Source organism: Nanorana parkeri, unplaced genomic scaffold, assembly GCF_000935625.1.
Source record: "Nanorana parkeri isolate BGI_ZX_2015 unplaced genomic scaffold, ASM93562v1 scaffold106, whole genome shotgun sequence".
Taxonomy (NCBI): domain Eukaryota; kingdom Metazoa; phylum Chordata; class Amphibia; order Anura; family Dicroglossidae; genus Nanorana; species Nanorana parkeri.
In genome coordinates, this window is record NW_017306374.1 from 1565653 (window position 1) to 1576343 (window position 10691).

Consider the following 10691-nt stretch of genomic DNA (forward strand, 5'->3'; position numbering starts at 1 on the left):
CAAAAAACAAAACATGTTCACCCAGAAAGCAAAAATCACATGTAGCCAAGAACAGGTTCACGTCCCACAAATTTTAAGGTGAACTCTAAGCTACTTGTGCGAAAGTAAAATGAAAGAAAATTCTAGTGGAAAGGGCCAGTAAATTCAGCTAAGTATGACAATAAAGCACTGAACAAATGTCAGCAGTAAAGACTAATAAAATCTCTTATTCCTATTCTGGTTTTATTATTTGTAAAAGAGAAATGGAGGGAGCTGCACCGATGAAATGGAAGGGGGTAGCTGTGATAAATACAGTTAGAATGCTTTATCGTGAGCTGCAAAATAGGTTTTAATTCTAGGAAGGAAAAGGCAGACAGTCATTTAACCGATTCATGATCAGGCTTATCCATTTCATTAGGTTTTTTTTGTGGAGAATTGGCATTATCAGCCCTATACAGAAATGCATCACTAAATGAGAGCTAAAGCCAGTAGAGCTAAAGCCACATTTTGGGTAGGTTATATCTACTGTCAGTTTTTGGGAGTTTTTTGCCATCTATGTCTAATTGGGGAGATTTCCCTTCACTTAGATTTAAATTTACACAGGCATGTCACACAGTACAGCCTAGTGGCTGACACCACTTACAACTGAGGAGTACAGTAGTGTCCTCTCTGCTCTTTCACTCTACAGTCAGTAGACCCCCCATCCTACTGACTGCTGAGTGAAACAGCAGAAGCAGCCCAAAGAGGTAAACTCTTTGGTCACCCTGCTCTCTTCTTCTAGTGGTATCTTCCTTGTCAACACATTTGACTGACACCAACAATGGGGCGATATTACTCCCACTGACACCATTGATAGGGCACAATTTCTCCCACTGAAACCAACAATAGAGCACTGTTACTCCCACTGATTCGGACTCCAGTGATGGTGCACGATTCCTCCCACTGATATGAACCCTAATCCTTTCACTAACACCAACATTGAGGCATAATTTCCCCTGCTGACACCATTGATAGGGCACTATCCCCTCCACTGACACCATTGATAGAGCACTATCCCTTCCACAGACACAAAAAAATGGGAGATTATTTCTCCTCTCACTGGCCACAGATGCTAGGTTATTTTATTTACTCCCACTGGACACTGATACCTGGGCATTTTCTACTCCCACTGGGCACTGAGCCTGGTCATTGTTTATTCCCACTGATGCCTAGGCATTTTCTACTCACACTGGCCAACTTCTGGCTCCCTTACAGACTTTTGGACAGTGAACTGGACTTGTGTTTAGAAAGTTTGGGGACCCCTGATACCGGGAATTGCAAGAAGCTGATAAATTCAGAAGTAGAGGAAGACTAGAACTCTGCCAGCTTTGTATTGCTGTCTGTTTTCCTAATGTGAATATTCACACATTACATGTATGGAAAAGTCATTGTCATCAAAACAGGAAGTGAGGATAAAAAAACCCTCTAATAGAACCCCACATAGCAATATAAATCTAACTGGGGTTAAAATCCATCCCCATTCTATCCAAATTTTTTAAAAATTTGGGCTGAACATTCTTAGTGATTAGGTAGGTGTACAAATGACTACAGAGAGATGACTGGGTGGAGCTAGGAATCCTTGATCAGCATAACTAACTCCAGGGGACCATTCACACCATCTGTGTTGGAGCTGAGCTGGCCGTTGTTTCCAGCGCAGCCCCAATGCAAGACAAGGCAATTTGCCTCGTCACGGATGGTGTCCATTCACACATCGTGCTGCGGTAAGAAGGTGGTGGAGTGTTCTGAAAAAAAGTAAGGCATGCCATTTTTAAAATGCAGCGGGATGCGATGCGCTACCACCAGGGCACCGCACACCAGACTCAGTGCGATTAGCACAGCGTCTAGTGTTTCCACAGTAACGGCAAATTATAAGAAATTAGATCATTTTACACAATTGGTGGCCTGGTGTACCAAAGTAATTCTAGAGCAAAAAGCCAAATCCCTGAGCTGGCAGACTGTCTAAAGTCATAGGTTAGATACGAGTGCCCATTACCGGGGGGAAAAGAAAAAGCGATCCTCGGCGTTATATGATATAAAGCAGAAGAAAGAATGTAGCGTTTCTAAGCAAAAAAGATATATCATATGTTTATTTTAAAATCTCTTACTAGATCCTTTCTTAGAGAAAGAAATAAGACTGCATTCTAGATTCTTGTCAGGATGTATAATTCCAGCAGGAAAGCTTGGCACGCTGGGAACATTGTTTGTTTAACTGCATCCCACACATCTGAAAAAAAAAGATCTGAGTTCAAACTCATGATAATTTGAATTTTTATAGCGCTATTCGGCTGGATGAGCTGAAAGTCATTTTCTGACACACAGCTAGGTCTTGGCAGATTTAGCAGAAGTATGTCATCCATGTTGCTGAGAATGGTAAAAACAGAGGAAAAAAAATAAAATCACATGATCGGTATAAGGATTGCCGACTCGCCGTAGAAGGCACACACTGGTAAATTAAGGGTCCTTGACCCATACAGAGGCTGGGTGTGTGGCCAAACCACTCATTAGAGAAGAGATGAGTCAATAGTAGAGAAAACAAAGCCACAATGTTTACTGGAAGAGCTGACACTGAAAATAATGTTGGCCATACATATCAATCCAATCATTTAATGAAATGATCCATTTAATATTCTAACTGCATCTAGCAATTGTTTTTCACCATTGTTTCAACCTTCGATGGATTTTGGGGGACTGAATCGAAGATGAGTGATCGAATGAACATCGATCGATATTGAAACCATTTTGTTTACTTGTTTTGATACATCTCTGATATTGGAAGTGAGCAGATTGATGCAGGTGAATTTACTATTTGTGTTGCGCTGACATATTGTTTCAGACATCCAATTTATTAAAACAATTGCACTGAATAGTTAATCACTGATTGCACCATCAGGCAAACAGCAGAGGAACAGAAAAGAGTTCCAGCACTACACATGATGGGCATATACTCTTTATGGCCAAAGGTTTGTGGACACCTGCCCATCACACCTATATGAGCTCATTGGAAATCCTAGTCCAGAGCCATGGTCATTAATAGTCCTCTATGTGGCCATAACAGCCTCCACTATTCTGAGGTTTTGCATAAACCTTTTCAGTTTGTCTGTGAGAAGGTGCGCCCATCTAGCCAAGAGAGCATCTGTGAGGTCAGGTACTGATGTCAGATGATATCAGCCTCTTTGTGGCTGTGACAACCTCCACTCTTCTGGCAAGGCTTTCCATAAACTTTTGGAGTGTGTCTGTCGGAATTTGTGCCCAGTTAGCCAAAAAGAGCATTTGTGAGGTCTGGTACTGATGGTGGACGATATTGGCCTCCTCTTTGTGGATGCAGCAGTCTCCACTCTTCTAAAAAGACTTTTCATAAACATCTGGAATGTGTCTGTGAGAATGTATAGCCATTAAGCCACAAGAGCATTTGTGAAGTCAGGTACTGATTTTGGACGATGTTTGACTCCTCTTTGTGGCTGTAACAGCCTTTACTTTTCTGTGAAGGCTTTCCATAAACATTTGGAGTTTGTCTATGAGAATTTGTGGCCAATCAGGCAAAAGAGCATTTATGAGGTCAGGTACTGATGTTAGATGATGTTGGCCTCCTCTTTGTGGCTATAACAGCCTCCACTATTCTGTGAAGGCTTTCCATAAACAGCTGTAGTTTGTCCATGGGAATTTGTACCCATTTAGCCAAGAGAGCATTTCTCAAGTCAAGTACTGATGTTGGACAATGTTTGCCTCCTCTTTGCGGCTGCAACAGCCTACACTGGGAAGGATTTTCATAAACTTCTTGAGTGTGTCTCTGGGAATTTGTGCCCATTTAGCCAAAAAAAGCATTTATGAGGTCAGGTACTGATGTAAAATGAAAGAACCTGACCCGGAATCAGCGTACCAATTAATTCCAAAGGTGCTCAGTAGGATTGAGGTCAGGGCTCTGTAAAGGCCACTCATGTTCCTTTACACTAAACTCATCAAACCATGTGTTTACAGAACTGTCTTTGTGCAGAGGGGAACACTCCTGCTGGAACAGAAAAGGGCCTTCTCCAAACTGTTGTCACAAGGTAAGAAGAGCATGGTTGCCTAAAATGTTATTTTTTTAAAGGAGAAATATGAGGTGAGTGATCTACACTCATCCTCATAGTTAAAGCCGACGTCACAGGTCGGCTCCATTGAACGGAAAGTCAGTGAACACATACCACCGCTCGCTCACTTTCCGATCATCTCCCTGCACAGAGCAGTGACTGTCAGTCACCACTCCCTGCAGGGATTCCCCCCTCTCCTCTCCAATCCTCCAGGGTTGAGTGGAGGAACGGACGGGAGAGGGGTTGGGCATAGCAGGCTCTGCCTCTAGATAGGCAGAGCCAGCTGTCACTCAAGCAGCTGGGTGGATCCAGACAGTATTGTCAGAGTCCATCCCGGCTGCGGCGCTATCAGTTGCCCGCGATATACTGAACTTTGGGTCACGGGAGGCAGTTATTCCCTAAAGAGAACTATGGGGAAAAACACTTACCCCTTAGTGCTTTTCTAACTGTACCCTTCAACCGGAAAAACCTGAACTCACATATTTGGCGCAATTTATCTATACATTTGGTGATATAGTGTATCTTGTTCTTGGGGAGGCATGCTTTAACAGTTCAGCTGGGAAAGGGATCTAACAAAAGACTGTGGTATAAGACAAATGTCCATAAATGTCCTTTCGAAGACAATCATGGGGGAAGCACTTACTATGCTATGGGGGTAGACAATAGTGGTCAGATGGCAAAAATCCAACCTGGCAGATTGGTTTTCAATCAGAGGAAGCTAGTGATAGGGTTGTTTGCCATTGTCAAGTAGGGCCTATACATATATGTAAAAAAAACATTAGAAACATGCTCCCGGATGTCTATCGGCACCTTTAGTAAACATATTTGACAACTAATTTATTCCAAACAAATTCAGACTTCAATAAAGTAGTTGTGAACCAAATCAATAAACTTACATTTCAAAAGGCAGTTTCCAATATTTTTAAATCTGCAACATTTCTTACAACTGATGATCCTGCCATGAAGGTGCTTGTTTAGGCGCTTCCTTTTCTGGGTTAAAGGAGAACTATGACTTAAGGGCAAATAAAAATACCCCTTACCTTGATTGTAGTAGCATCGTTGTTTTTTTCTAAATTCGCAGCACATCACAGATAAAACCCTCAAAACCTGTAGTAAATGACCGTCTTCACCCATGCTCCTCTTAGGGGGCGTTAACATTTGATCCAGCCCGCCCACAGCTTTTTTTCTTCAAATGATCTCATCGCTGTGGCCGCGCTTCCTCTCATCGTGCACAGCTGTGTTTTGTCAGCTCGTGCATGCAGGCTCCTTCCCCTCTCTCTCTCTGCCCTGTGTGACGCTGACATCCTCAATTCACTGGGGATCGCTGATGAGAGAGGGGAAGGAGCCCTCTCTCTCTCTTCAGCATTTACTACAAATGGGAAAGTCCATATTTGGTAAATGGTGTCACTGGGGATCTCTGCAGACTGGCAAGCATCCGATCTGCAGGGATCTCCAGTGACATAATTTACCATATATGGACTTTCCCATTTGTAGTAAATGTTGAAGAGAGAGGGAGAGCTCCTTCCCCTCTCTCATCAGCGATCCACGATCATTTTAGTATGTCAGTGTCAGCAGGGAGAGAGAGAGAGAGGGGGGAAGGAGCTGGCACACGGGGACATGCAGGTAAGGAGAGAGCTGCTGCACATGTCCATATATTCGTGGACGCGCAGCAGCTCTCAAGAATCACTGTCAGTCATCGGTGGGGAGGATCCCGTCAGATACGTTGGGATGTCTTCTCATTGCGGCGCTTAGCCCCGCCCACCACCTTAAATAAGGGTTTACAGCCTTACTGTGCATTTTGGCTAATTAGAGTAAATTACATTATTTACTTATTTAGCCTAAGGAATGCATTAATTAAAACAAGATAGAACCCCATAGTTCCTGCATTGTCACCCTGTCACATGGAATTCCAATGGAGACTACAACTGGCTGATTCAACACACATTTTACAGGCGTAATGTACTATTGTCACCATCAGGAAACTGCCCTGAGAAATGTCATGCAGCCAACGCTAGACTGCATGTAGAAAGGAAGTGGCTGCATAAGACCAGCAACAAATTGTAGGAAAAAAAAGTATACACAAAATACATACATAGTATCATACACAGTGCTTTAGCAAACTAAATGTCATTCAGTTAGAGATTACCTCTTCTTTAAAATGACAGTGCCAAGAGCAGTTACCCACAGCAACCAATCACAAATGTTAACAAGCTGACTACCTAAAGCTAAAATATTGGCAGCTGCTGTTACTAAATACACTTTGCAGATCTTCATTACTGAATAAGCCTATGTGCTGTTGTTTAGTCAATAAGTTGAGACGAGATCTTATAACCCCATGCAGTGCTGTCTGTCGGCAGATACCTCTCTGATCTCTTCCAGGTTCACACTCTTCAGTAATGCTGCTTAAACACTTTTGCTGGTGTTACCTGCTCCTTTTGCATTCAAGCTTCTCCTGCATCAAAGTCTTTTATAGAGAGCCTTGCCTACTGCCTCTAAAAATGTAGTCAGACCTATGCAGTAAGGCTGGGTTCACACCTAGGCGTATTGAATATGCGCGTTTGTCGCGCGTGTTTTTACCGCGATTCACGGTAAAAAACGCGCAACAAGCGCCCGTTTCCGAGGGCTACTTGGCTGTATCCCAATGGAAACGCGAGACCAAAACGCCCCAAAGAAATACATGTACTTCTTTGGGCGTAGGCCGTTTTGTATCGCGTTCGGACAGCGGAAATACGGCAGGGTGTAAACCAGACCCGTTGAATACAATGGGATTTAGATGTTTGAGCGTTTTGTAGAGCGTTCGTCGAGCGTTGAACGCGCTACAAAACGTTCAGGTGTGAACCAGGCCTAAAAGTGTGATGCCTGAAGAAGAAACTTAAAGGGTATATATGGTCAAAAACAAAAAAAATTAGCATTTTTAGATTTCATTATCATGAGTTCTTTAAAACTCCTTATAACCAATAATCAATCTAGAGGTTTGTAAAACTTGCTTATTTAAGATGCCCATAGGACAGGGGTGGCAAACTCAAATTCATCGGGGGCCGCATCAGCAGTATGGTTACCCTCAAAGGGCCGGTTGTATAGGACTATGCATCTACTCTTTATTATCATAAATAGTTGCCTCTGCATTCAGTTGCTACTGGTTTTAATAATAATTTAAGTAATAACTAGCCTTGAAAACATCCACAAGAAACTTTATTGGAGACTGCTCAGACTGCAGCAGAAATCCCTAATCTGGCGTTTTCAAGTGACAGCTGTCACCTAGTCAAGTTAATGATACGGGCCTTGTGTTTGCCACCCACCTACCTTCTCAACGCACTGACACAATTTCACTCAGCCCTGTGAATACGCACTTCATTGGGTCTGCCTTCCGAACAACAACTCGACGTCTGAACAATGTAACATTATCATTGCTTGCTGAAAGCAATGCATTATGGGCCGTATAGTCGTGAGAAATCTAGATTGCATCAATTCAAGTAGCATGGAAAGAGACACAAAGCACACTGGGAATCCAGGAAGTTGTTGAAAGTGATGAGCAGATGGAAGGCAGCTCTCACTACATAGAAAGGATTTTTTTTTGTAAGCTTTGATTGCATTATCAAAAATAACTCCAGTATAGTATGTATTTCTATTACAATGCTGATGTTATAACCAGATTGTATATGTTGTGACTTTAGGACTCTTCAAAGCGGACCTTTACACCCAAAATCAAATTCTACCAATGCAACCCTCTATGTATGATAATTAATAATAACAACATAGACATGTCAGGTGTAAAATGCTGTGATAGTGAAATACTTATACACTTGCAGAGCATTCACTTCCTGCTTTGAAAGGGCAAAATGACTTCAGGGATTGCCTTGTCATCAGCAGAGCATTGCTGGGAAATCTCATCTGTAATCTCAGGAGATCTCAGGGAAAGGCATTTCCTCCCCTGAGATGATGTACATGGTCACATGTCCTAGTCACATGTGCCAGAAATCCAGGAAGTAAAAGGAGAGCTAGTAAACTGCCCTTAGTAAACATGGCCACTGTCAGAAGACTGGGGAAGAAAAGAGAAATAAGGTATGCAAAGAATACAAAGCTGGCAATTATCCCCAAGTATGTGTTTGTAGATTGTCATTACTAAACATTTCCAAAGATATGGGTAGAGGTCCACTTTAAGGTCACCTTTCTCCTCCCGTCTGCATGTTACTTGTCAGCACATGCAGTAGAGCTTGACTGGCTGTGATTACTGACCCTTTCTAACCCAGGCTACTTCTGTTCAGGATATTAGAAAAGGGGATGACATCTAAGACACATTCAGGAATTTACTTTACCTGCATATGTTTCAAGGCTTTTAGTGAATACATAACTAACCTTCATCCATCTGTTAGAAAATTCTGATATGTCAGTTTTGGGTAGACTGACTCTTTAAGAAAGAAAGTTTAAAGCTGAACTCCAGGATTGTCAAATATTGCCTAAAAACAAGACTCATGTGTATTCTTACTTGAATCTTGCTGTGCTTTGTGTATTCCTTCCAGATCTATGCAGTAATCCAGTGTGAAACTTTACCTCCTTCTTGTAATAAAGACCGCTCACTGTTGCTCTGTCTCCTTGTACAGGGTGCCTGGTCTTGTCTTCGCCCCCTCCTGACCCTCTGCACAGGCTATGTACAGCACAGTAATGATGTCACAGCTACTTTTACAAAATAAAGGCATTTGGTGCACATAAAGTGGATTTGTGGCTATTGGGCAATATAATTGAATTAAAGTTTTTGTGCCCGGATTTAAGATTTAGGCCTTGCCCCCTACTGATGCTTTTGTGTCTGGAGTTTACCTTGAGAAAGACTAATCTCAGCTCTCTTAGATCTGACTGACAGCCAGAACATCCAAAATGAAAAGCCTCTGACAGAAAACTCTACTTTTATAAAAGCTAAGATCTCAGCAACTTTGTCTATTGAACAATTAGGTGACAATTCTGCTGACTACCTTCCTCCAGCGTTAGATCAGATGACTTTTCTGAAACTGAGAAATTAAATCAAAACAACACCTTGAGATTGATTTGTTTGCAGTGTATCAAGGTCTATAAAGCATGTTCATGCATTCTGATTTTATAATGCATGTTCAGGAATCACATAAAATTGCATTTTTTTACAAATAATAATACAAAGTGGCTGGGAGAAAAAAAAACGACTATTACCTTTCTCTGAGAGAAGATCGGTTTAGGACAGGGCTGGGTGGGTGCCTTAGTACTGAGGATGGAGCCGATCGGGAAAACGAAGCCCTGTAAGGGGATGCAGCACCACTTTCTTTCTCTAGGGGCATCAGGTCATTCAAACTGTCCAAGGACATCTGAAGGTCGTCAATGTGTATCCTTTGGGAATCCTGTAAACAAATCATTTAAAAAAATATACATTTAAAGAAAAACTCTGCTAAGCATGTATTCCATCCAAACAAACCACATGACATACTTATATATTTTAGGACAGCAAACCTTTAATTTATGATTTATGACATCCTTGAGACTCTAAGGGGCTGATTAATAAACTTTTCGCACAGCTCTTCACTCTGCGAATGAGATTAGCAGCTCTGTATTCTTACGCTCCTCGGCACCATCTAGTTGCCATACAGCAAGAGAAATCTCATTCGTACAGAGAAGAGCTGTGCAAACGGTTTATTAATCAACCGTTATGAGTCAAATGTGTAGGACATCCTCCTACTCGTCAGGATGTCAAAGGTTTGATCCCGAATACAGTTTCATGAACCAATAGGCTCTTTCCTTTGTGCAAATCTGTGTCAGTTCTGGTGGGGGTGGGTACAAATACAACATGGCTCTCATAGACTCCCCATGACCTTAAAACAGCACAAACACAATTTAGGCTTGACATAGATGAACAGATACATCTCTATAACAGAGAGCGGGCAAATACCTGCAAATGCAGCTCAAATGTGGTTAGCCTAGCATAGTTGAGCCCCTTAAGTATAAGCGATACTTTTGATCATCATGCTTTTCTGCAGAACAGTATAGGGATCAGGACCTGCGATCAATAAAATCTTACATATCTGTAAATCTCTCTATGTGACAAGAAGCCCTCCTGACTATGTGAGGATCTCCTTATCACTCTTATGGTGGCCATACACGGAGCATATATATACTCACAGCGCTCTCCTGTCGCAGCGCTAGGTCGCCTGTCACACTTTCTCTCCTCCCGGCTGGGACACAGAGCAGCGCCCAGCGGGGAGGAAAGAAATCAGGGATACGTTAGATGGTCGAGAGATAAAGTATTTTCCGTTGAGGCTCTGGTGGCGAGACCCCCTCAGTTCTCATGTGAGATGTGATCCCATTTTCCCTGCTCAAATGTTCATTTATTTAATACTGTACACTTTAATCATTCATTTTTATTGGAAGTTTTCAGAAATACAGAATCAGGCTATAGGTAGGACAGGGATCATTTGCACACAAATAGCCTATCGATCTTCACGGAAAATGTAGTATAAACAGAGTCCCGGGTTTTGTAAAAACTGAACCACTGCGATCGGATTGGAAGAAGGAGAAGAGAGAGAACTGAAGAAGCAAGAAAAGGAAAGAAGAAGGGAAAAAAAGGAGTGTGTGGGGGGGGGGGGGGGG

General features: G+C 42.3%; 1 protein-coding gene across 1 annotated transcript in view; it reads right to left on the minus strand.

Moving 5' to 3' along the window:
- SPATA6 (spermatogenesis associated 6) overlaps positions 1-10691 on the minus strand; it is a 52479-nt gene that overhangs the window by 32083 nt on the left and 9705 nt on the right. The window contains exon 3 of the mRNA XM_018553016.1: positions 9264-9448. Within this exon, the coding sequence (XP_018408518.1) occupies positions 9264-9448 (185 nt within the window). The remainder of the gene's footprint in view (positions 1-9263; positions 9449-10691) is intronic.